At 40.2% G+C, this 27,838-nt stretch overlaps 1 protein-coding gene across 1 annotated transcript in view; it reads right to left on the bottom strand.

Moving 5' to 3' along the window:
- Positions 1-730: 730 nt before the first annotated feature.
- The window catches only part of LOC145397261 (uncharacterized), a 43,858-nt gene continuing 16,750 nt past the window's right edge, over positions 731-27,838 (bottom strand). The window contains exons 6-8 of the mRNA XM_080270459.1: positions 21,060-21,257; positions 6,179-6,375; positions 731-890 (exon numbers count right to left, since the gene is read on the bottom strand). Of these exons, the coding sequence (XP_080126585.1) occupies positions 731-890; positions 6,179-6,375; positions 21,060-21,257 (555 nt within the window). The remainder of the gene's footprint in view (positions 891-6,178; positions 6,376-21,059; positions 21,258-27,838) is intronic.

The raw sequence follows: 27,838 nt of genomic DNA, 5'->3' as shown, positions 1-27,838 counted from the left end.
TATGAATTTCGTTTCTTGCAAGTGCAGTATGCTTACTTTATGTAGAAAATTTCATCATGTGGTGTTTTTGGATGTAGACCGTCGACATTCAGGTGCGTGATTTTGCTATTTTATATTTGTGGCGATGGACATCATGGGTGAATTTGTCTTTTTTTTGGTGTAGTAACTGTGTGCAGGGGATGATACAATAGCAGTCACTATAAGGGGTGGGGGGTGTTTTTTGAAGGGTGTTGAGAGAACTGTTCCTGGTGTTACAGAAGCTGAGGAGCTGCGGTGTTTTCAGGTATTTTTAAATGTAGTACTGTGTATGTGGTGTGGATCCAGTTTTTGCAAGCACTACATTGAAAAGATCCACATGTTCTTCTAGTGCTTGTGATGTGCTGGGGGCAAACTGGGAAGTTGTATTGTATTTGGGGATCAGCATTGATGTCGGTGTGTCTGGTATGTATTAGAGGGAGGGAAATGACTGGCAGAGACTCATTTCCCTTGTAAAAAACGGCGTAGGGAGCAGCTGCCTTCTTGCAGGAGGCTGGGACATTGATATATTCTAAGATTTTCTCCCAGAACAACAAGAAAGTAGCCATGTTTAGAGTTCTTGTACCTGGAGTCTCATGACGCATGTAAAAAGATGTCATTGTGGTGAATGTGTTAATACATATAGATAACGTATGATCACAAAAATGTAATCATAAGAAGTGTAGTGTGGGTTCTGTACTACATTACGACTGCATTACTTGAGGGCTTCGTTGGTGTCGTTATTGTTGTAGTTGATGTGATCCAGGTATAGGATGAGTGTCCGGCAGGTGGTCCTAGTGTCCCCCCACAGCCCCCGGGGAAGGTCTGGATGCCTCAATGACCCTGCCACCACCACTGCGCCTCCACTCATCTGCCTGAGGTATGAGAGTTTGTATTTTTGTCTGTATTTTTGTTACTTAAATCCATTCTTTCTTAATTATGTATAGTGTTACTGTTACTGTTCATCATCATCATCATCATCCGGACCTCCTTTCCCACCCTAGGGCCGGGTGAGGAGTACCAATGTCCAGACAGCCCAAATTTGCCCACTGCAGTGGGTCACGCTTTCATTCACTCATCATTCATGCCCTCGGAATCCTGGCTCTATCTGATACGCCAAAAACATTCAACACGTTCTGTAGCTTCACATAAACTTATCCGATAGAGTCAATTCGGACGCTGTCACGTTAAAAAAGGGTGCCAAATCCCTGATCATGTGCTTCTCACAATATTCCTCCAGCCAGCTCGATCTCCTCTCAGTCCCCATGCCTTACTGACTCCCAAACCGCTCTTCCTCACACACTTCTCCACCATATCCTTCCACCTTCTCCTTGGCCTGCCTCGCCTCCTCCCTACTTCAAATTCTCTCAGATATAACTCTTTCACCATTCTCTTCACATGACCATATCATCTCAGTACACTCTCCTCCATTCTGGTGTCCACATACTTCCTCACTCCACATCTTTCACGAATCACATTATTTCGTATCCTATTCACTCTCTGTCCTTCACATACATTCCTCAACAGTCCCATCTCCACTGCTCTCACTCTTGAATTTTCATTTTCATGTCACACCATAGTCTCACATCTACAGTATATGTTAAAGTTGGCACTAACACTCCTTTATGTAAGCCTCGTGCAGCTGCAACACTTAAGCCTCTGTTTTTTATCAAGGCCTTCCATGCACCAGCTACTTTTCTTTCTTGTATCACTCTATTTTCCACTCTTTAGCACATTTTCCTCTCTTTTCTATCACGGTACCCCAGTATTTGAACTCTCACCAATTCCAGTCTCTTTCCATTCACTGTAACATCGCACTGGGAGTCACCTTCTCTCTCAATAACCATTAACTTTATACTTTTTCTACATTTACTGTCAAGGCACGACGCTCACAGACATCAGCAAAACTCTGCACTAGTCTACCAAGTTCTTGTCCAGTATTGGCAAGTAGTACTGCATGATCAGCATACAAAAAATTTGAGATATTCCATCCATCACCATTCATTACCAACACCATCCCCCTCTCCATTTCTAGTGTTTCCACTCTTCTCCTCATCCCATATATATATATATATATATATATATATATATATATATATATATATATATATATATATATATATATATATATATATATATATATATATATATATATGTAATGGACAACATGGGGACATCACACAATTTTGTCGCACGCCCACACCGATCGTGAACCATTCACATAGATGCCCATTAACCCTTACAAATACTTCACTACCATCATAAAAACTCTTGACGGCACCTAGCAGCTTACCATCTGCACCGTACATGCGCAGAACCTTCCACAATCCTTCTCTGTCTACTTTGTTGTATGCTTTTTCCAGATCCATGAATGCCATAAACACCTTATACTCCTTCTCACAAGCCTTCTCCACTATCTGCCCCAATGCAAATATCTGATCCACACATCCTCTACCACTCCTAAAGCCACCTTGTTCATCACTCACTAGGACTTCTGATATCTCTCTCACTTTAAAATAATTCTTCCATATACAGTCCCCCTACACTCAATAAACTTATGCTACAATAATTCTTGCACTCACTTCAGTCACCTTTAGTTTTGTACAAGGGTAAATCACAGCCTTTTTCCACTCTGCTGGTAGTTTCACTCATCCATGCCTTCTTACATATCTCCAACAAGCACTTCACTCTGCTGTCTCCACTACACTTATTCATCACTGCATACACCTCATCAACCCCAGCTGCTTTCCTATTTTTCAGCCGCTTCACAGCACTCTTCACTTGGGCGAGGGTCACGTTTCCTGGCACCGCATTCCTTCGCTGCACCCCCCCCCAAACCAAGCATGTTTACAGTAGCTGTGCTCTCTCTCTATTCCCATTCATCAGGCTTTCAAAGTATTCTTTCTATCTGGTCCTTATTTCATCCCCATGGGTTAATAATCTACCACTTACATTCTTCACACCTTCATACTTCTTTTCGCTTTCACTTCTACATATCCACACCTCTTTCCAGAAAAATTTCCTATTTTCAGAGTAGTTTGCATTCATTTTTCTTGCTAGATCATCTTTTACCTTCTTCTTTTTCCTCTTCGCACTAGTCTCTTTACGCGCTTCTTGCTCTCAGTATATTCAGTTCATATTCCAGTTGAACCCTCTACCACTCTAGCCACTTCCTCTTTTCCTCAGCTAGTCTCCTAACCTCTAATCCCGCCATGCCGTACCTTTCTTTTTTGTTGTTACTCTTGCCACACCACACACCGCTTTAACAGTTCTAACTAAGCAACCCCTATATGCATTCCACACGCTGTCCAGATCCATTTCATTCCAGTTCACTGATTCTAACTCCTCCCTTACTTTGGTCCTGTATTCATCTGCCATTTCTTTGATCCTCAGCTTCTCGACTTTCAGTCTTTCTCCCTGACTGCTCCTCTCTCTCCTGGTCCACCTCACTGCTCTCAGCTTGATTTTGCCTACCACAATCATATGATCTGACAGACCTCCACACCGTCCTCTCACGGCCCTCGTATCAGCAGCCCTTCCCAGCATCGACCTCTCTACGAGCACGTACTCAATCAGGCTTCTTTCAACACCATTATTGTTAAAGTACTAAATTGTATGTTGGGACTGTGAAGAGACAGCTGGACTAATGTGAACCTGCACGTTGTCCCTGCCAGACATTCTACAGGCTGTCACTGAATGGGCTGGTGATGGACTGGGTAATATATGAATATTTTTCGTGACGGGTATAATTACGTTGATATCAAACTTACCAGACTAAGGAATACTTTGTCCGAAAAATCTGCGTGTTTTATATTGAATAATAAAATATCAACTTCCTTCTACCATACAATACCAATGAATCCTTATCAGTGGGGTTCCGGTGTACTTCCTTGGGAAATTTTGGGTTAAATACGTAGCATGTGTGTTAGCTTGAACCTTTTCCAACGTTATCCCTGCCTGTAGTCAGTTCTAGATAGTCCGTCACTCACAGTCATCTGGTTACATAGACTACAAATGCTTCACGACTAAAGAGATTACTAAAGTAGGAAGGTTAAGTACTGCTTGAAAATATATTTTGTTGGCTCTGCAAAAGTAACGCATCAAAGACGCTAATGGGAAGCAAAGTTACTCAAAAAAGATTAGATGGAAGTAAATGGAAGAATCCAGAACAAATTAAAACTGCACACGGTGAAAGGCCAAATGTAGGGTACAAGATCCAGTTTATTTCAATGTTAGCTGTGGTGGCCGAAATTTTGAAATAAACTGGGTCCTCTACTCTGCATCTGGCCTTTCTCCGTATTAGTATATTGTTGCAGTCTTGGCTGCTTTCTACACTATCTATCTATCTATCTATTGCCAGACGCCTTAATCCCGTGTGGGGTGGCCACAAACAAATCGTCTCCACGTCGCCCTCTCCCCCGCCATTTCACTGCCCTACTCCCAACTCACACATCCCTCTCTCTACACAAAAACTAAAAATGCGCTCAACCATGGAAAGAAGAGCACTTAAAAATTCTCCAGTATGTTTTTAACCCATGTTTTTTGCGCGATAAGTTTCTTGACTGGAAGCTTGATGTTGCCTGGAGCTATCTTCTTGTGGAACAGCCTTTCTTGTCGGCATTTGAGGGTATTTGTTTTGACTGGAATTTGATGGACAACTCCGCTCACAGGAAGGAAGGTGATGATTAAATAATCTTCACCACTGCTCTCACCAGTGCAGGATGTGTCACCAACTGGGCATACTAGAAGCTGGAGATTGGTAATTCATAGAAAATAGTCATTCAAACATTGTTCATCTGCAATTCCAGAAGCACCTCCTTGCAAATTGTTATAATTCCAGACATCTGCTATGAATGCCTACCATGTTCGGTGCTGATATGAATTATCTTTGGCCATGTTCTGTTTCTTGGTGGTTTTGAGTTGAGCGAGGAGAACAACAGTGAAGTCTGGGAGCATGGGAATGACTCTCGCATTCCCTAACTTCTCGTCCATAGAACAGGAAAGCTTCTCACATTCCCTACGTGGACTAGCCTCCTCTAGAATGAGAGTTTCTTTTTAATGGTTTGTACGTTCACTACTTAAAACAGTATTGTTGGGATCATGCAAAGAGATAATATCTGCATGATTTTTGTCAGATTTATTTTGACACTCTAGGAGGAATACAACCGCCTTAATACGGAACTCTGGAATATGTCCAAAGTTTTCAATAAGTGTAGGGGAGAACTTCATGTTCACTTCTCATCGCCATGGAAAGTACCTTGAATATTCCGTGACCAAGAGCCAATGCTGGATGAAATTCACAGAACACGCGTAGTCAAAATATCCACGAGGTGAGTTGGCAGCGTCTTTGCCACTAAAGCATGGCAGTGGAGAACAATGTTTCATTGTGGGATCTGGTACTCCTTCCTTTACCGAAGCAGCGATATCCTAATGTGCAGATGCCTCTCGGTGCAGTACGAATCCATGCGTTGTAGACGAAACGAATCAAACTACATATAAGAAGTTGCCTTTCCCAGCACATCTTAAAATCGACTTGAGCATTCTCTATGGAAGCTACCAAGGCACTGGTTCAAGACATTAAGTCGAGATCATACGCGCTAAATCTAATTAAAGTATTATCATGGAAGGCGATATTCATCATCCATACAACGTTATGCCTCTAATACAAGAACTCCTAACATTGAATCATTTTAAGAAAAAATACCGGTTGGAGGAATATCATACGTAATACATATTGTTGTTAAGATTTTCTCCACCAAGACACTGTGCCATGGGGAGTAAGATAACGAATACCATTTTTTTTTACTGCAATCTATTCTATCACGCTGCATAATATAAACGTAAGTGGTAATTATATTAAAAACAATCACACTGTTTTCAAGAGTATTAAAATTAAATTAAATTATCTATAGCTTTCGAGCTGAAAATATATCCATACAACCAACACATTATACAGTAAGGCTGAGGAGGACTTTGCACCTTCTACAATGACTGTATCGCGAATTTCTGTCCGGCCTGATACATGTCAGCGGATGAAAAATCACCTACTGCTTGTTTCCATGTTAATACGGTAACTGAACTTAGTTAAATAACATTAGTAAGAAATGAAGATTCCAATATCATTTCCTCATTTATCAAAACTACTTAAGTATCCAATACATACCTTGCAATGGTTGCCACAATAGGTGAGTGTGGTGTGGTGGTGAGCAGCACCAGGTGACAGCCGGTGAGGTGTTGCTCCACCACCTGACCCACCATCTCCCCCACTTGTTCCACGCCCGCCTCACCCACACCCACGCTCCAGGTCCTCACCACCATCGTAGCCAATACCGTCACCACCAATGGCCATCCCTCCATAACCTCCAACAGATAAAATAATAGCGCTATTAAAAGATATACTTCTGTTACATATACGTATTATTACAGAAGAAAAGCTTTACAGAAGGTTGTGGCGGAAAAGGTGGCCCTTATTTTTTTCTATATAATCCATTAAATTATTATGAAAAAACATTGTCATTAAGGTACTGTTTGTTTTGAGAGCAATTGTTACTGCATGAACAAGGAATTTTAAAGAGACGCTTAGAATTGCACTTTGAACAATAAATACTATACATAACCATTAACCACATGCTGGCACCACACCATACTCTTCCAGATACAATCTCATTTGTCAGTGTGACCCACCATCTATGCCATGTTATGGTTTGATATACTTAATCCAATACACTCAGATTTTTGGAGGACAGTAGCATATGAAGGACTTCTTGTAATGAAATGGTTATGTGAATGTTGATGGTAGCTTAGTAACTACTGAAAGTTGTTTAAATATACTTTGTTTAATTAGAACGTTTGCCACACCAGCAAAGGAATTATCTCAGACTTTTTTTTTTCGCAAGGGAGGAGGAACCAAAGGCCAGAAGACAGCAAATTTGTTCCATTAAAAAAAAAAAAAATCCGTTTATTTCGAGAATCTTGGACACACTGCTTTTAAAAGACTGGAGGTTATAGGTAGTAGGAAATACAGACAGAGGAAGTCAGATCCATAGCTGATCTACCGCATACGTGAAGGACTGTGAGTAACTGTTAACTCTTGCATTAGAGTTGGACAGAAAAAGGAATGAGATTTTGCTGCTGGACGAACATTACCCGCCCTCCACAAGGATGGTGGAATGCAAGCAAACAGTTCAGAGGAACAGTGACCACTGAAGCAGTGATAGAAAAGAGATAAAAATGCAACGGTGCGGCAAAGAGGCAGAGGTTGAAAGGGGCCAGTAGGAGGAGGAGAGTTAATGAGACGAAAAGCCTTTGACTCCACCTTGTTGAGAAGATCTGTATGTGGGGAGCCTCTCCACATCTCCACACATGAAAATTGTACTATACAAAGGAGTGAATAAAACCCATGTATAAAATCAACAACTGTGCAGGGGTAAAGAAGTCATGAGATGATTAGCGATGGACAGATGATAGTTTTTCATCGATGATACCACTTTTTTAAGTGTTTATAAAATAATTTTTGTCTGTCTATTCCTGTTTTTCTTGATACAGTAGTCTGCCATAGGTAATGCAGAGTTCTTTTAGACAACAGAGAGTTTCCAATGAATATAACATTTTTGGTTCCCAGTTTCTTGTATGATTCGGCCTTTGAGCTCTGTGCTCTTTGTGACTGAAAGCGACTGCTCCTCAGTATGAAACCATTTTTTGTCCAGCTTCTATCGGTGCCTAAGTACCGTTATCCTATTGCTGTTGTCTCTGTAACTATGCACTTTTTTCAGGAACTGTTAAATTCTTTGTAAGATTTTGCGTCAGTATAATTTGCTGCCGGGTGATGTTCAGCTGTGCTCCGGACGAAGAAGTACCAAAAGTGTCTGGTTCTTGTTGCATTCACCTTGGGAAACTGAGCCTGTGATGATTTATCAAAGATACTGAACACGTTTTAGCCATTATTTATGAAGAACTGAGAGATGCGATGTGATGTATAGGTTTTAATGATAAGTAAAGTCAGGGGGTGGTGTAAAGCATTAAGTTATATTGCAGTCGCATTGGGAAAAAAAAACAAACTTCCATGACAAAGAATTTTTGGTCAGCACAGACCTACATAGAAAGAATTTTCCTGGGCGAGTGAAAGAGTAGTAGGGGATTCAAAATACACTGTGGCAACGTTATTCGCTAAAACTTACTACAGAGCCACTTCAGTCGAGCTCATTCAATGAGAAGGCCACACCTACCACAAACTACTACTTGCATTTAAGGTAAGTACGTTTGACTGTACTCCCAATATATATATATATATATATATATATATATATATATATATATATATATATATATATATATATATATATATATATATATATATATATATGTATATATATATATATATATATATATATATGTATATATATATATATATATATATATATATGTATATATATATATATAAGAAACAGGGAAGTGAGCATGGAAGTGAAAAAGTTACTACATGACAGTATTGTGATACCAACTCTAACGTACGGAAGTGAAGCTTGGACATTGTTGGAAGGACACAAGTCAAGAGTGAGAGCAGTGGAAATGAGTTATTTAAGAGGAGCCTGTGGAGTAACGTGGAGAGACAGGCTGACGAATGAGGATATAAAGGAGCGTTGTGGTGTGGATGTGGATGTGATAGGAAGCGTTATGAGGAACACACTGAGGTGGTTTGGCCATGTGGAGAGGATGGAGGGTGAAAGACTGACGAAGAGAGTGTATGTGAGTGAGGTGGAGGGGGAAGAGGGAGGGGGAGGCCGAGGATGAGATGGAGGGATGGGGTGGAGAGGTATATGAGAGAGGGGGGTGTGAGTTGGGAGCAGGGCAGTGAAATGGCGGGGGACAGGGCCACTTGGAGGCGATTTGTTTGTGGCCACCCCAAACGGGATTGAGGCGTCTGGCAATATATATATATATATATATATATATATATATATATATATATATATATATATATATATATATATATATATCAGAGTGCAGCCTTTCACCCATTAGATGGTCCAAGGGCATAAATTTTGACTTTTCACTGTCACTTTGTCTTTAACCCAGTTTTTTTCAAAATCGAAGAACATCATTGCCTAACACCTAACCTTTCCACCAAGTTTGGTTCAGATATATCAAAACTACTTGAGGTGACCTTACCATGTGTCCTTGAGAAATGATCTATCGTTCTCAAAAACGAATCTCATTGTCCTTGACCCTCATCCATTCTTCATACAGCAGGGTGATACAATTCGTTTCGGAATTAATTTGTATGGTCGATCATTGGGCACTGGCCTTCTGTTCTTTCTTCTTTTGGTATATTATTTTTAAGACTACATGCAGATTGTTAGGGATCACCACGATTATGTAATGAATGGTTTGCCTTTAACAAAGTGACTTTATTATTTGTTTGCTTTTTAATTATGCGTCCGACTCAGATCGTAGGCTTAACAGCCCGTTTCCCATGGCCCAACAGTACTCCTGCCTACCATACATTTCCAAATATCACCACTTTACTTCTAATACCAATTGTCATTATCGAATACATGATAGGGCTGTCTCATACACGGCTGGTGTATTGGTATTAGCGGGGGTGATTTTACATGTCGGCGGTCTTTGGCGGATCGGTAAAGTCTACTTTAAACAAAGCTCAAATCCTTTAAAAAGTTCCTTGCCCTAGACATGATTCCAAACCGCGTTCGCTGAGACAGTAGACCACCTTTCTTCTGACTCGGCCATTGCCTCCCCAACACTGATATAAAATACTGGTTTTATTAATAGCTTTTAGGTTAAGCTTATTACGTCTCCACCACATAGTGTGGAGACCTGCTGTATTCACTGTTTCTTCTTCCGAACACTCTTGAACTGGCTGCCATTACCTTATTTCTTCAACAATTGCCTTCAAGCTTCGCATAGTCTTTCCTTGGGTCGGCACCCACAAGACCGTTCTTTTAATTTGTTCTTTTTGGGGGGATTTAGGGAATCAAACGTCAACCCCGTATAAATACAATTACTGTATCTAGAAATCTTATGCTCCCCTGTGTTCATTAAACATCAAGGTTATTTGCACAGAAGTAAGGCAGTGTACTGTAGTTGTGTGGAAACTATCCTGGATTCCACTGGAAAACTTAGCTGTCTTAAACTATTAAAAGAACATTCCCTATATATTCGAGTAGGAAAAGAGACCACAATTAATCCAGATAAAATTGCCTTTTTGCTTCACATACGATAGACATTACAATAGCATTTTTTAAGCTCTGATAGTATTACAGACTCATGTACATATATTATTTATGTATTATCAGTTTCAGTTGATATCATGCGTTTTCTCCAAAGACTGGTATGTGTGTGTGTGTGTGTGTGTGTGTGTGTGTGTGTGTGTGTGTGTGTGTGTGTGTGTGTGTGTGTTTTATGGTCAGACAAATTTGTTCTTTAAAGTATTTTTAAAATCACTCTTCCTTTACACATCATGTGAACCTAGGACAACATTAATGTGAAGCAGAAGTCTAGCATTTGCTACACTTGACAACCTTGACATAATCACAGGTTTCATGGTGAAACTGACACGAATTGACGGAGGTGTCAAATATTAGCTGAAACGACGAAGCACCGGTAACTGATAGACGAGCCTCGGAAATTGTAGCAAGATCTCCCCACTCTCATGGACATTGTCCCAGGTTCATGTGTGGCCAACTGTACAGTTATTATAAACATACACACATTCTTCTGACTAAGAAGATATTGAGTGTACATTAAATTTTAAGACACAGTAGGAACAAAAAGTGGTGAGCAGTTTCCTTGGAAAATGTAGGGCGATAAATTACCCCATGATAATATCAACAAAATTCGCGGTAACAGTTGCCAAGATAATTATACTAAAAGGCTATCTGTCTGTCTAATGTCAGACGCCTTAATCCCGTAAGGGATGGCCACAAAAAAAAATCATCTCCATATTGCCCAGTCCTTGGTCATTTGATTGCACCCCCCCCCCCAAACTCACGTCCCCCTCTTTCATATATCGCTATCCACTTCATTCCGATCATTCATACTCTATCTTTCCACCTGTCTCACATACACTCTTCTAGTCAGTCTTAGCATTTTCCATCCCCTCCGCAGGGTTCAACCTTCAATTGCGTATGTTAGAGTGGGAATCACGACACTGCCATGCAGCTATTTATAACTTCTATGCTCACTTCACTCTTTCTTATCATTGCTTTCAATAAATCAGCAGCTTTTCTAGCCTGATGTACCGTTTCAAGGACGTATCCTCTAAACATCCATCCATGCTCATCTCACTACCTAACCAGCCGATTGCACTCGCATCCTCCATTTCCTCACCATCCAGCCGCACTGTGCTTATTCTGACTTTATTTCGCCCAAAGACCATAACTATACTCCTATTTACATTCATCAAATTCTCTCAAACTCATTCAGAAAATTCACATTCAGTTTCACTGAACAGTGCAGTATCGTCAGTAAACAACAGCACAGAATATTACCACACCGTATCCTCCCTCTTTCGAGACGCTCCAACATACACTACCATACCTATACTGTACTGAAATACCTCTATTCATGGGAATGAATAATACGATCTGTATGGCACTATTTTATTGATACATCACGTAACATGTCAACCAGTTTAAATATTAGGTAAATTGAGGCTGCAAACTTTTTGCATATATACCGGTATACTGATGGTCAGTATTAACAAATCTTGTGATTAACCGTTTTAAGTATTAACGCCGCAATAAGCTGGCATCGGTAATGAAAGCATTATTTTTCTTAAATGGTACACCTAATTGATGGCCATACTCTTGAGTAATGTCATGTAAAACTGAACATGATTGTCTTCGAATAATTTCTGGTTGGATTCCAATGGTTTTTGGCGTGTTTTGGACTCTCATTGTTAGAAATGAATACTTTCCCCTCCACCACGGAACTGAACGGGTTTTCTTGAGTGGGACCGTCGACAGTGAATTTAGTCTTCTCCAGCGACGTAGCCAGCGGTATACAGTGGACTGGCTGGCGCCGGTGTGGTAGGAAATGTATCTGGCAGATGCGCCTCCCAGCCACAGCCACACGATCAGGGCTCTCTCAGCCCGCATGGCCACGTCTTGCGTAATCACTCCCTCCATTGTGTTCTGGTGGGCAAAGGAATGTAAATGAACCTGTCTTATTATGATCGTGCAATCTGTAGTTTGTTCACTTTAACTCGGAGATTTTTGTCCTTTACAGTCTATTTCTCGTAGCTCATTAGCAGCATATGACAGTGCCCTTGCCCTGCAACCATTCACCGGCACTTCTTCGTAACTAGCGACACGTTTTTGTGTTTATCTCTTGTTATAACCCACATTTTTTTGAAACTGATGACCATTTTAAGCTTTCTTAATAAATATGAACAGAACATAGAAATCTTGAACGGCGTTTCTTAACCAGGGGTTCGGCGAACCCAAGGGGGCCGCAGAGAATTACCAGTGTCCGTAGAATGGCTAAGAGAAATTACTGAGTGTCTTCAGTTGTCTATTATGTGTTCCTTTTATCCGGAATAATTTCAACTAATTTTCAAACTGCTATTCATAGTCAACAGAATATTTATTTTTGTATTCAGTTTCTATTTCTCGCAGAAATCCCACAAAAATATCAAAGGGGACTATTTAAATAGAGCCTTTGGACAATGTTGACAAACGTTTCGTCCTAGGATAAGTATGCGAAGGGAAGCGAACCTTTGAATACAACTGAAATTAGCTGCAGAAAAGATTTATCTATAGCATCAGAGGAAAATGGCAGAGCATATCTTATATTCCATAGATGTAAAACTTGAGCTCCCAATCATTTCCTGCCTACTTCCCCATTTTCCCTGGTTCGTTACCTCACAGCCAGTGTTTCCATAAGTGGTAGACTGCAAGTTAGTGTAACGGGAGCTTAGCTCACGGATTCCACAATAGGAACGATATTGCTGGGGTGTAAATAGTATATAGTAGTATAGTAGTAAATTAGATAAGCAATATACATTGTAATACTCATATGAATCTCAGGCAAAGCACTTGAATCGCAAGCAAAGCTGTCTCATACTCCCGTTGAAACAAAAACGGGGAGATATTAACTGGAGTTTCCATAATGTCCTGTTTCATGGCCCCCACCCCAGCCCACCCCACCCCACACCATGAAAGAGTCTCAAATTTCCTCTCTCTGTTTTAGTAAAGAAAAGTATGCTAAGCTGCACTGAGGATTGTGACAATATTATTCTCATAAAATTAGGCCCCCCCCCCAAAAAAAAAAAAAATGGTAATATAGTTCAGGTAGGAAACCCCTGGTCTAGGCCCTAAACCGCATGGGATCCCTGGAATATTTTTCTGAACAGACAGGGTCCGTGGGTGTTGTATGGTTGAGAACCACTGCTCTAGAGTAAATAGGGTTGGATCTTTCCCGAGCAACGAAAACAAAGAAATAACGGAAGTTTTCATCCAGTATCTAATAAATTACTTCTGCATATGATGATTGCATGTTTCAGCCACTATATCTTAAACCGTGGTTTGTATTGTCCTATCTGACTTTGCTTCATTAACGCGCCGCTGCACACATTTCCGTTGGGTTTTAATGAAGAGTATTCAGTCATATTAGAGTGATGCCACAATGTTGTTACCATTATTACCAACACAATTATGAAACAAGCCAAATGCATCAGAGAGACCTGTGTATAATGTGTTTTGTGCATCAAGACAGGCGCATTCTTATTAATACTACATGGAGAGGAATATTCCAAAATATCGTTTAATAATAATCAGGAGAAATGCACCTGAGTGTTTCTTGTCATCATATTTGAATTTAATGAATCTCGTCCGATTTATTTCACTTCCAAGTGAAAAATACTAAACGTATATGACTGAGGGGAATGTGAGCTGGAGAGAGGGCAGAATAATACCGGAGGAAAGAACGACATAGGGAAAACTCGTCTGTGGCCACCCCTGCAGGAATGAAGGAATCTAGTTATGAATGGGTATACTGATAGCTTTTCGTGGAATGTCCTTGAATATATATATATATATATATATATATATATATATATATATATATATATATATATATATATATATATATATATATATATATAAAACATCACATCATCAGCCGTTGAGTGTCCACTGTAGGACCGGCCAATCCCTACCCTATGTGTGTGTGTGTGTGTGTGTGTGTGTGTGTGTGTGTGTGTGTGTGTGTTTGTATGTATGCATGGAGAAACTTCACCTCACCGTGAAGAACTGCATGCGAATTGACCACAGGAGGAATGAAAATAAAAACAGTAAGTACTTATGTATCTTACATCTTCTGACTGATTGAAAAAGAGCCATGAAGGTGGTTTTATAAACGCACCTGCAGCAGGGAGGGGTACAGAGAACAAATGCGATTTCTTGCTTTGACCTGTCGAATAAGACAAGGATAAGAGAAAAGGATTTCCGCACCTTTTTGATAATTTTAAAAGATTAGTCACTTACCCTAATAATAATTCTCTTACTCGTTCGAAAATCACAATCCTCACCATATATTGCGCTATATATATATATATATATATATATATATATATATATATATATATATATTAAAGACACATTACACTTACGTGCAAAGTTTTTACCGCTCTAGCGGGTAATCGAACGCGGGACTCCTAAATAGGGGCCAGGCATCGTGTGGCAATACCTAGACGTGATAAACGCCTAACCACCTGAATTCTATGAGGAATCAGATAAATCGGCTATAGAAGGTTATTATCAGTCCGAGCCCACATGATGACACATATTTCTGAGTCGTCTGGGTTTTTGCTTAGTCCACGCAACACGTCAAGCGACATAGCAGTGTTAATCTATCCCAGCCAATACACAAGATTCTTCCTATATGGTGGAGAAACACACACAGACACACACACACACACACACACACACACACACATACAGATAGGTAGATGGATAGATAAATAGATTAAACACACTTCCAGCAGGGAGAGGAACACATAATCATGACCTCACTTCACCAAACTTTATATATCTTAATTACAAGAACCCTACACAAAGAATGTTATGCTGGAGGATACTGCTTTACAATTAATTTTATTAACCAATTATCACATTCAAAAGTGGCCATTGCTTATGTTTACATTATTTATATATGTGCCAGAAATTAAGCACGATTTAAGCATTCTTTCATCGAGGCTTTTTGATCTTGCTAGTATCTTAGAATCAACTTAGTCTGTGCAATGATCGCCGGATGCTTTTTGTTCGGGTATACAGTACCACTCCTCTTTTGGGCCATCCTTTCATTATACTTATGTTGTGAGATCCTTGGAGACTGGATTTTTATTTTGGTCTTTAATCATCTTTCTCTAAAAAATGGCAACGCTTCCTTGGCTTCAGACCTTTAGTTCATTCATTTAAAAAAATAAAAGAACTCTTCTGTATATACACAAATTGATTATTTCCGAGCATAGTATACTCCCTGTTTAAATACAACACGCTTCTCCGTTGTTATCATAGTTCTTCACTACCGTTACCGTAGAATTAGTGAACAAAGTTGACACAAGTAAGTTTAGGGAGTGACATCACTGGGCCACCAAACGTAAGTCAGGATAATGTTATGTTTCAGAGTATACCCATGTCTTTCATTGTGGAGGCTACATCACTTATTTTCAGCGACAAAAATGTAGCTACTCGGGAGAATATACAAACACCAAGAGCAACAACATCAGTGAGCAAATGCGTGACATTTCCCAAAGATTGTTACCTCACCCGGACGGAGTCCAGCGAGGTATTGTTTTTGGTCAAGTTTGTTTCTTTGTTAGCAAAATTACTGAAAAACAGCTGAATGAAATTGCATGAAATTTTCAGGATATGTGGGCACCCCTCCTTGTCTCATCCCATCGTGCCATAGTTTTGTGATTTTTTTTTATTTTCTTCATTCCATTTGTATCTCTCCAGTTCGATATTATTTTTCTACCCACTACTTTCACTCACTCCTTATCTCTCGCATACATCCCCTGCCATCCATCCCCTCCCTCTTTCCCCACCACCAGTTGCCCCATTTTTTTTTTTTTTTTTGTTCATCCTGTTCCTTTTTTGTATTCGTATTATTTCGTCGGGCTTTTTCCTCTTATATGTTACGTTAACAGTTTTCCAATATCAGATTATGCAGTAATGTATTTTTAGCAAATAAAAGGAATCTTCTCTATCAGTGAGTACCCAGCTTGCACGAGGAGATATGTGGTCGTATTCCTTGTGCAGGAGAAGGCTTAATAGTATATCTTTCTTTAGCGATAAATTTTTCATATTACATCTTAAGATTCCTAATGATAATGGTTATTTCTTTGTAATAATTTACATCAGTAACAGAGAACAGAATATTGAAGTTTTATGTGCTTAATAAATCGCTAAGGAACGGATGTTACGAAATCGCCACAACCGCACCGAATGCAGCTTATTGCCATGTGAGTTTTACACAGTGGGTTAACTGATCAGTTTTTTCTAATCTCCTCGGTATGATTAGGGATAATTCCGACTCGAGCGTTTTACTAATCGCTCCATTTATGCCAGTGTACGTGTATCACCCTGAATTACTATACGTCGGCAGTGTGGTGTAAGAGGGATCTCTTGTAACTAATGACGGTCAAACTGTTTCTCAAGCCTGCAAAATACCGTACAGGAGTTACTCTGAAGCAGGATGGCAAGGAGACACTTACGCTTGTACACAGAGTGATTCTGAACTACTCCGACAAACTCTGGAGATCACTTGTATGGTGGAATATAAACATCTATTATTCTACTCATTTTACCTAGAATTTATTTAGAAGACTGATGACTGTACCTGGTTACTCTCCACATGATTCATCATCCGGACCTCCTTTCTCACCCTAGGGCAGAGTGAGGAGTATCAACGTCCACACAACCTAAATTTGGCCAGTTCAATGGGCCACGCTTCCACTCATTCATCATTCAAGCCCTCGAAATCCTAGCTCCATCAGATAGGCCAAAAAATTTTCACCACATTCTGTAGCTTAACATATACCTACTGTATTTTACATGACTAGAATTGCCATCCCTTCAATATGAATGCTTTGATGTAAGAATATACTAGTATTGGAATATGGTGCTAGTCACGACGAAGTATTAGGGAAATGATGTAGATTTGCAGTATTGTGTTTTTTGCCTCTGAGCAACATGAAATAAACTACTAAAGGACGAAAACATGGGCCAAGTTAAGGATAAAAGAGTACCAGGATAGTATGAATTCTAGCGCAACAGAGTTGCCAGGTCAGAGCTAGACACTGAACATAATGACAGACCAGGTACACCGTGACATTAAACACTGTATTAGTATCAGGATTACCAAGTTACATGTTCTGAATGTCGTGAACCATGTACATAAAGATATGGTACTAAGATCTTGTGCTTGGTAAGAAAGTATCAAATTCCGAGCTACCGTAGCTAGAGACATGAATTAATATTTGCAACACTGTTCACAGGGCGTAATGTTAATACCTGAGTCTAATTCAGGTGTCCGAACACTGCAGGCCGTCAAATGACTGGTAACTGAGCATGACCTGTCAGCGATAGTTGTCGTTCAGAATTTGCCCGTTCAGTTACGATGTTATGCACAAATACTATCTGTCTTTTGTCAGGCGCCTTAATCCGCAACGGGTGGCCACAAACAAATCTCCTCCATATCACCCTGTCCCCCGCCATTTCGCTGCCCTCCCCCCCGACTCACACACCCCTCTATCATATACCTCTCTACTCCATCCCTCCATCTCATCCTCGCCCCCCCCCTTTTCCCTCTCCCTCCCTCAACTTCACTCACATACACTCTTCTCGTTAATCTCTCACAAATATACATACATTTAACATACACATGTAATACCATGAACCAGGAACATATAGCTGGTTAGGCATTCGAATGGAGACGACTAGAATTCGATACAATGAAACAGTTCGACCCACACAGAAAGCTTCTGTGGGCAGAATGCAACAAGACAGCGTCCTTATAATTAGTGTTTTACAGTATTCAGTAAATCATCGAGGGACACGCTGTGGTATTTATTGCATTCATTCATTCATCATCCAGTTCTGCGTTGCCCCATGAGAAGCACAGGAGCTCGGGACCAGGCAAGTTGGTCCTGACATCTAAGGTGTGAGTGGCCAGCCTCACACATCCCTGAGTGGCATTACGTGAGCGATAAACCCAAACTACCTCCCCTGGATATAAACCTACACTGGCTCAATCTGACTGGAGCGCCCTAATTGCCCATTAAACCACCAGGCTTCATAATTTGGTTATATGGTTACCACCCAGAATAGTAAATGGTTTCCTGGTGTACGTGAAACCATTTGGCTTGTCACAGTGTAGCGTCACCTGTAGACAGAAGAAACAGGAAAGAATTAAGGAAAGAAAAAATAGGAAGGATGGAAAGGAGGAAGGGAGGAAAAGGCAGGAAGTCGAGAGTAGCACTACATCGAGTGAGTGGATGGTGAGCACCCTCACCAACCTCCATCGTTCCAACCAACCTACATTATTTACAGAATTATCACCATTCAACTGTAAACACTGAACAACACGTAGACACAGCTAACGATCTGGGGAGGGAAGGAAGACCGGGGAGACAGGGGTAGAGACGAGGCGCCAGTGTTCGGTACACGGTATGTGTTTGCTCAGACTAGGATGGTGCTCATTCTTGTATGTTCAGGTCCTGTATCTCAGCAGTAGTACATTTTTTCGTATTTCCACGTAAAATACATTGAATGCGTTTTTTGAGGGGTAGCAGATCCTTAAGCCTTGTCGGCTGAGTTCAGTATCATCCAGTTCATCACACTATTACTTGTGATATAGCGGCTGTGTGGTGTGATGGTGGATAATGGAATCTTGTAACTAAAGACTGTCACACCGTTTCTCAAGTCAGTAAAATATCCTGCATTGATGCTAGGACATAAAGAGAGAGAGAGAGAGGGGGGGGGGGAACTAGGATATTGGGTGACTAAATGATGTGAAGGTGTCGAGGTAAATTCGCCCTCACCATGTTCATTGTTGAGCCGTAACAAGAGATAAACGGTAGAACAGGGTGAAAGTCACGAAGAAGTGCTATGGGAAGAAACTTAAACTGTAGTATTCTCTTACTTTTTCACGAAGTAACGGGAAATAAGCTGCACAGGGACGAAAATCTCTGTTAAGATGAATGAACTTACAAGAGGTTTATGTACAAAGATTCGGTGCTCTCAGATGTTTCATGGAGAGACATTGGCGCTGGAGAGGGATGCTATCATGTGGTGCCATTGATATAACCGGGAGGTGGAGCTTCTGGGGTACAGAAACTTCCTTAAATTTCTTCTCTGTTCCCCGAAAGGAGGATGGTGAACAGCAGAATATGGGTTCGAGCTCAGATCAGAATGTCTATCTCGCCACTTCCTAGGCCATAACATATCCTTTAGAGACTACAGTACAGCACTGTTAAGAACGAGGCATAGTGGTATGGGGAAGAGGAAGGATTGGATTATTATCAACGTCAATGGTGTCATGAAGTCAGATAAAAAAAAAAAATGCTTGTTTTCATCTGAGGGGACTGAGTCACTCTCACAACGTAAGTACTAGGTTTTCCTTACATAAAAACTGTTCAATTTTTGTTGTGCAGAAAAAAATAATCTACCTGATTATCATGTCATTTGCTCGTCAGCCTGGCCCACATTATCCTCATTTTGTAGCATATTTCACGAAACTCAGTGGCAGAAAAGGATAATCCTGTAGCTGTACACCTTTTCCATTGCACTTCTTCACGACTTACATCATATTCTAGTATTAATCCATTGTAATAACTCAGCATTCAAAATGGAGATGAGGAAATTTTAGACCAAGTTAGAGTAAAAATGAAATAAGTAAATCAGCCCTGCATGCTAACTACCGTTGATCATTAACCGAGCTGAAAAGCGTTCGGGGTCTATAGCAGATTAGAGTAAATGCACTAAAGTTCATTGTTTTTGAGGCCGGCCTATTTTCCTGGTAGTTATCTAAATTGTACATGATAGAGTAACGTAAAACCAGCGACAAGTGCTATAAATATAACGGGTTTGTTCTACCATGGCGGAACTGAGCCTCTCTTGCATCTCGAATATCAAGTCGTGATGGCGTGGCACCAAGTGAGACTTTTTTTTTTTTTTTATGTCCGACTCAGGGCATAGGCTTCACAGTCCTTTCAAAAGGTTCAGTATTCCATCAATATACGATACATTTTCACATGTCACCACTTTGGCGTTAACCACTTCCTATATTAAATACTTGCTAGGGCTGTCTTATATAGGACTGATGTACTGGTATTAGCGGGTGTCTTTTTACATGTCGGCAGGTCTTCTCACAGATCAGTAATATCTGCTTTTAAATTAACCTGACAAGATCTCTGACCCCTTTCAGCTCAGTTGATGGGTAAGTGTAGTCTGATTTGAAGCTTCTGTCTATCTATCTATTGCCAGACGCCTTAATCCCGTAAGGGGTGGCCACAAACAAATCGCCTCCATGTCGCCGTCCCCCGCCATTTCGATGCCCTGCTCCCAGCTCACATCCCGCTCTCTCATATACCTCTCCACTTCATTTTTCCATCTCATCCTTGCCCCCCCCTCCCTCTCCCCCCCTGCACCTCACTCACATACACTCTCCTCGTTAGTCTCTCACTCTCCATCCTCTTCACATGGCCGCACCACCTCAGTGTGTTTCTCCTAACGCTACCTATCACATCCACATTTACACTGCAACGATCCTTCACTTCCTTATTTGTCAGTCTGTCTCTCCATGTGACTCCACATGCTCCTCTCAAATAACTCATTTGAAGCTTGATCTAACTAATAAGCAAGGAGAGCCATTCCTAGGAAGGCGATAGCCAATTCGGTAGAGAGAGGCCTGCAGTCTTAATGGACCCAGGTTCGAATCCCGTCTCAGGCTGGGAAGAGTCTAAGTATTTTAGATTCATTAAAAGTATCTCACCACTTATCAGACTTGTATTTACCCCTTACATTTAGCTGTCTATCGGTGAGAATCTGGGCTGACGAGGACGCTACACGTAATGGTGCTGTGTTGTCCGGGTGGGGCAAAGCAACTGATGCCTCCATCCGGGAGTGAAACCTCCTTATGTTTCCCTGCACCTCGCGATGGGGAAGGATCATGGTCCGATCCCGGCGAGGCTCTGTGTGCCACAAGGGAGCACCTGTTCCCTGCACGGTTCATATGCTTCATTATACCTGTAGGACGGCACCAAAGAAGCAAATGCTTACCTGTGATCGACGGGTCTGCTTGGCTAGACAGACTGAAGATGAGCAGTAACAGCAACGGTGGGAATGAATGGTATACCTTCAATCAATCATTTCCTGTGGCACCCTCGGGGATGCATAGGGCCTCGATGAACTCACACCACCACATCCTATCTTGTGCTAACTCCTCAAGATCTCCTCAACACTCATCTTCAGCTTCCCGTCTCATTGTCCTCACCCACGTCTCTTTTGGCCTTCCTCTACCTCTCCTACCAGGTGCCACCCACCCTGGTGTACCTCGTACTATTCCCTGTCTCCTATACACATGTCCTAGCCACTTCCATCGTGAGAATCTAACATATTCATCGATCGGCTGCACTCCCGTTATTTCTCTAATTCTACTATTTGGTATCCTTTCCCACCACTTAACTCCTAATATTCTTCTAAGTGCGTTATTTTCAAACACCAAGAATTTATTTTCCATAGTCACTGTGCTGTACCAAGACTCGTGTCCATAAATTAAGATACTCCTAACCATTACCTTATAAAGTTTGATTTTTGTATGCACAGAGAAATTGTTATTATTCCAAATATTTTTAAGCATTCCCATTGCCTGACTAGCCTTCTTTAACCTTTCCTCGAATTCAAAGTTCAAAGAACCATCCTTGGCTAAATAAGTACCTAAATATTTAAACCTATCAACTTGCTTTACAACCATACCTCCAATTACACATTCCTGCGCATTTTCCATATTCATATTGATTATTTCAGTTTTTCCACAATTAATAACCAAACCCACCTTGCGACCTTCACTCACCAAACAGTCCAACACTCTCTGCATCTCTTCTGGCCCATCACAAAGCAAAACTATATCATCTGCATAATCTAAATCCAAAAGTTTCCTGTTCTCTCCCCAAAGTATACCTGCACCGGTTTCTGTTCCAACACGTTTCATAATGTAATCAATGACCAATATAAATAGTAAAGGCGATAGAACACCACCTTGAATTACTCCGGACTTGACTTCAAACGAATCACTCAGACAACCATCAACCATCACTTTACAAAATGTGTCCTCATGCATGTTCATAATGACCCTCACAAACTCCTCTGGTATTCCATAATGTCTCATGATCTTCCCCATAGACTCTCTCGAAACACTATCAAAAGCCTTTTCAAAATCAACAAAACAAAGACTTAACGGTACTCTCATTTCATTAACTTGCTGCATCAAATGCCTAACTATAAAGATCTGATCATTGCAACCACGTCCCTTTCTAAAACCAGCCTGTTCATCCCTCAGAATACCCTCAACCACCAGCTCCAACCTATTTAACAACACTCTACTGAAAACTTTCAAAGCTATCGGTGACAAAGAGATTCCCCTCCAATTACCACATTCACTCAGGTCTCCTTTCTTCGGAACTTTAACAATTACACCATTCTTCCAAACTGATGGTAGTAACCCCGTCATCCATATCTTATTGAATAGCTTGGTCAAGATCATTATTAATCTATCCCCCTCCACTTTAAACATTTCCGGAAATAAACCATCCTCCCCTGGTGCCTTATTATTCTTTAACTGTTTTACTGCTTTCTCCACTTCTGCAAGCCTCAACTCTCCTGTTTCTATATTTAAATCTTCCTGAGCAGACGGTATATCCTCTTCTGGTGGTATTGGTCTATTAAGAACTGTCTCAAAATGCTCTTTCCATCTGTTTTTAATATCTCCATCTTTGGTCAATAAATTTCCTTCCCTGTCTCTAATTGGTATACCTTCATAAGTTTATAAATTACCTGTGATGCGGAGATACAGAGGCGGGTTAAAGTGGTCAAAATGTCGACTTGTAAAACCGCCTTATCGGTTATTCAGACCTATATATAACATTCACCTCTTTCGGAACTACTTGTGATATGAAGATACCAAGGCTCCATAGAGCGGTGTGAAAGTGTCGGTACGTACTCTAGTAATAACGTACCATTGCCTCCCAGATCTGTACGTTACCCTCATATCCCTAAGAATTATTGTTCTTGTATTATAAGTTGGCGGAGACTTTCGCCGTTCTGTACCTTATTTCACCAAATTTAGCGTCAGGACAAAGAATGCTCCGATTATGCATACTTTATTAAAAGGTTTTGTTCGTGACAGCACCATATTCTAGTATAAATCTGTAGTTTCAGATCAGCATTCAAGAAGGAAAGGTGACACCTGTAGGCCAAACCAGACTAAAAAGAGTCTGCCTGTGTAATGGACGTAAAGTGCGACTGCTGAGTAACTGCAAACACATAACGAATGTCTCTCTCACCTCACTCACGGTCTGTATAAAGCCATCATCCCCCTATGAATTACCTTTGCTGAGGAGATACAGAGTGTTGAGTGCTGAGTCGCTGCAGACAAGCAACGAATGTCTGCCTCACTTCTCTCCCGGCCTACATATATATATTCTTAAACGCTGAAGCCCTCTGTTCCCCCAACACCTCCCCCAACTTCACGTCAGCGCAGACTCATCCGAAGTACTGTACATTCACTGTGTGTGTGTGTGTGTGTGTGTGTGTGTGTGTGTGTGTTCTGGGGGTCGTAAGATAAACTAATGCAATCGTAAGGAATTGGTTAACTCAGTGATTATGATTTTTTTTTGTACTTGTTTGTTGATTAAATCACTGTTTTAATCAGGATCATTACTATATTCATACTGGTGTTGGTAAGGGGTCATTCTCGTGATGGCACTGATATGCCCAGTTATACAAAAGTATTGTACCTCAGCATCTTCTCGAACCCCCTAATGAGGATGATGGGCTGCAGGATGAGAGTACCTTCATCATGCAGACCACTGGGTTTACTCTTATGCTGATGACTCGACCCTTCATAGTTCTTTCACATTTAGTACCTCCTTTATACAATTTGATATTATAAATTCCCAAAAAAACACAGCAATTTCTCAGAACCAGGACCTTTCTAAAATTAATCAATGGGGACAAAAAAATCTGGTCTCATTTAATGCTCAGAAAACTAAATACATTAATTTCTCCAATAGAAAGAATCCCTCAGACTCTCATATAATTTTATATGATGTCAGTATTCCCATATCCACTACAATTGATATCCTAGGTGTTACTCTAAACCCCAACCTAAGCTGGACAGCTTATGTTAAATCCCTTGCTAAAAATGCTTCTAAAAAACTGGGACTTATGTACAGAGTTCGTGAGTTCTTCACTGACGAGCAGATGGCCACAATATACAAAAGTCATGTGCGTTCTCAGATCGAATACTGTTCACCACTGTGGAGTGGATGTGGAGCGGTTGCATTGAGGCAGTTGGACAAAATTCAAAATAAAGCCATTAGATTAATCAATAATCTTGCCATAACGCGGGACCTTCCTCCGTTATCAGTAAGGAGAGATGTTGCTTCTTTAGCACTATTTTATCGATATTTTTACCGTAAGTGCTCTAACGAACTGCCTTCAATTGTGCCTCACCTTCACATTTTCTCCCGAAATACTCGGGCAGCTGGGAGCGCCCATGAACTCACACTCTCTCCCCCGAAATGCAGAACCTCTGCTTATCAAAATTCATTTATCCCCAGAACTACTACTTTCTGGAAATCGCTTCCTGGGACTTGCTTCCCACATACATTTAATCCTCTCAATTTTAAATCCAATTGTTATAAGTATTTTATGAGTGGAGGATGCCTTTAGGCACATGGACTTATTTTTTTCCTTTGTTTTTCCTTCCTCCATTCAGTATCAAAGAAAAAAAAGTTGAACCTGGGAATACAAATGGTTCTACACTATTAATCTTGAGGGAGATTTTTGGTTATATATGGGGTTTGAAATAGACTGTTGAACCTTCCCTTAATAAAGAGTTTTCCCAAGTCGAATATAATCATGTGAAAAAGACATGACACTCTTGGGCTAAATGGTTTAAGTGATGTACTCTGTTCACTTTAAGTAGGCGAAGAAAATTCCAACCTCTCCACCGTGAATGTTAACTGTAGCAGGGAATTAGCCCTATAATGCATGGCTTATCACGAAGAAATGCTGTGGAAAGAGTGGAATACTGTAGTGTAGCATTATTTTGTGAGTTACGGAAAATGAGCTTCAGAAGGACGATAATAGCCAGTTTAATGTGAGTGAACTATATTAGATCAAGATTTCTACAATTATTAAAGCCTTTTTGTAGACACGTTGTACTGCCGCTGATATCAACAGTCTCAAGTTTCCAGACTCACTGGTACATGAATAACCTGAAATAAAATACCAGAGTTGTCCTGGCGATGAGAGATTTAAAGATATCAGCCTTCTCACTCAGGATCCTACGACTTAGTCACAAGTAAATATATTCATCTGTGATTCACTGAAATAGAATAGCTTACTAGAGTGGCCACGATCTTATGACAGCTGATGGTATCGGTATTTACATTCGGTCAGCCATGACCCCCTGAGGGGAAAAAAATCGTCTGGAATTATTTGGGAACAAGAATGGTAGAGGTATTCCCATCATATAGGAATTTAAAACAAACACTGAAGAATTAGACCATTTCATGCATTCACCCGACCATCTGCTTATCCTTTGTTGCACCAGCAGAAGCGTTGAAGTCCCTAACCTGGCAGTCTCTCTCCAGACACTGAAAATGATGGGAAGTCGCATTACAGTGAACGGAATAGTAAACAATAAAATCCAGCCGCTCATAGGACTCATCCCTTATGGGACACACTCGCTGAGTGCTTATATCCATTTGGCCACCACGCATCCAGTATTTCTTATATGGATTCAAGAATGCTGGAGCTGTGTTTAATGTATATATAAACAGTTTTGACCTGACAAGGACCGCCTAAAAATACAGTGTGAACAAAGACTGAACGTTAATTTTTTTATACACTCCTGTGCATTACCTATTTTTTACATATAAAGAGTATCCAAATGAAGCGGAAAATCTTGTATCTTCATAGTGAACTCACTTTCAGTATGTGAGTATACGATATAAATTGAACACTTCACATGCCTCTAACACAAAGATTAAGGTGTGAATGACGTGAGATAACTATGTAAATTCGCTGTACACTTAACTCGTCGTCTAGAAAAGGTTGGAGATAGGATTTAACCGCATTCACACAGACCCACATGAAACTTTATAATAGTTCTTTAAAACACTTATACTTTACATACTCTTCTTTATATTTATTCACCTATTATTTTTATATACTTATTTATTGCAGCCATCAATGTAGTAATTAGCTGCAGTGCATATTTTTTTAAGCGCCAGATAATCATTTCCTACATGTACGTTTACATTAATTCTTTCAATCCAAGTACGTCTGATCAGTATATATTTGCCATCTCCAGATTTTTTTTTTTCAGGTTATGGAACACTTTTCAAGCTGGAGAGGTTAAATATCCCTTGAATTAATAATTTTATTTTAAAAGTTTTCCCTTATGCTGCGTGGAACTATCTACCACTGGTCTGATAAAGAATGAAAAGGCGACAGCGGACTGAAGGGGTTATATCACAGCTGGTGTTTACTGATAAGAAAAAGAAAAATGCTTTTTTAACCCCTTCGCGATATGTTTTTATACGTTTTATTCATCCTGCCATCAGATGATTTTAATCAAGTTAGGAAGGATCTTTCGTAGTGACAAGGTTAATGTAGGTGACACGTAATCACTTTAGTTCGTTCGCTATCTCTTGGCTAAGTAGAATTGTCTGGATATAGCAGGAATAAAACATAGTATATGTCATCGTAGTGAATGAAGTGCTAAGAGCATTCATTATTTTATCAAAACTCGTGTAAAGGCTGCCTACAAAATTCCACATTCATTTGGTCGTCACAATTCGTTTATTTTTCGGATCTCTGAAATAAATAAAACGTGTATGAGTAAACTAGTATATGGTAGAGCCCGGAGAAAATGGACTTGCCTCCTCTTTTCACTGCTACAGAAAACAAGCTATGGAGTGCGATTTATAATAATTTCATAAGTAAGCGGTTTTGAAATTTCAAATAAAAGTATTTACGAGTATGCAAAATCTTGGTTTCAAGGTAGTGTTCCTGCAAAGTTTCATCATAATCGGTCCTCGCATCTAGGAGGAAGACCTGAATAAACATGTATACAGACAAACAGTAGTTCATTATGATATAGCTGCTTAGTTTATTTGTTAATTTATTTTTTTGTTCTCAAAATTACAAAACCTCTAGAACCATTTTTTTTTTTTTTTGTTTTAAATCCCAAGTGACTTGTAATATGTTACGACAACTCCTCAGAGCCTGAATTTGAGCTAACATTCATACTATAATAATCCTTCTATGACGACAACTTTCATGTCTTCATATAAATTAAGTTTGGGAAGATCACAGTTAGACCCGCGTGTTTGGCGATGAATTACGGTAGCGAACCTTTGTAAAGGCTGGATATGATCAGCATGCATCCCAAATTACAAATAAGAGTCAGCAACATTAGAGAAAAAAATCAGATGTTTTATTACCCACGTGTGTTTCTGAAATTACCGTCAATAAAAAGGGATCTTGTCCATGGCTTTGAGCCTGTACTT

The sequence above is a fragment of the Coenobita brevimanus genome, chromosome 40, assembly GCF_032717465.1.
Source record: "Coenobita brevimanus isolate Jiangsu-jjx chromosome 40, ASM3271746v2, whole genome shotgun sequence".
NCBI classification, from domain to species: Eukaryota; Metazoa; Arthropoda; class Malacostraca; order Decapoda; family Coenobitidae; genus Coenobita; species Coenobita brevimanus.
Note: the sequence above shows the minus strand (reverse complement) of the source record. Positions and strands in the feature narration are given on the sequence as shown.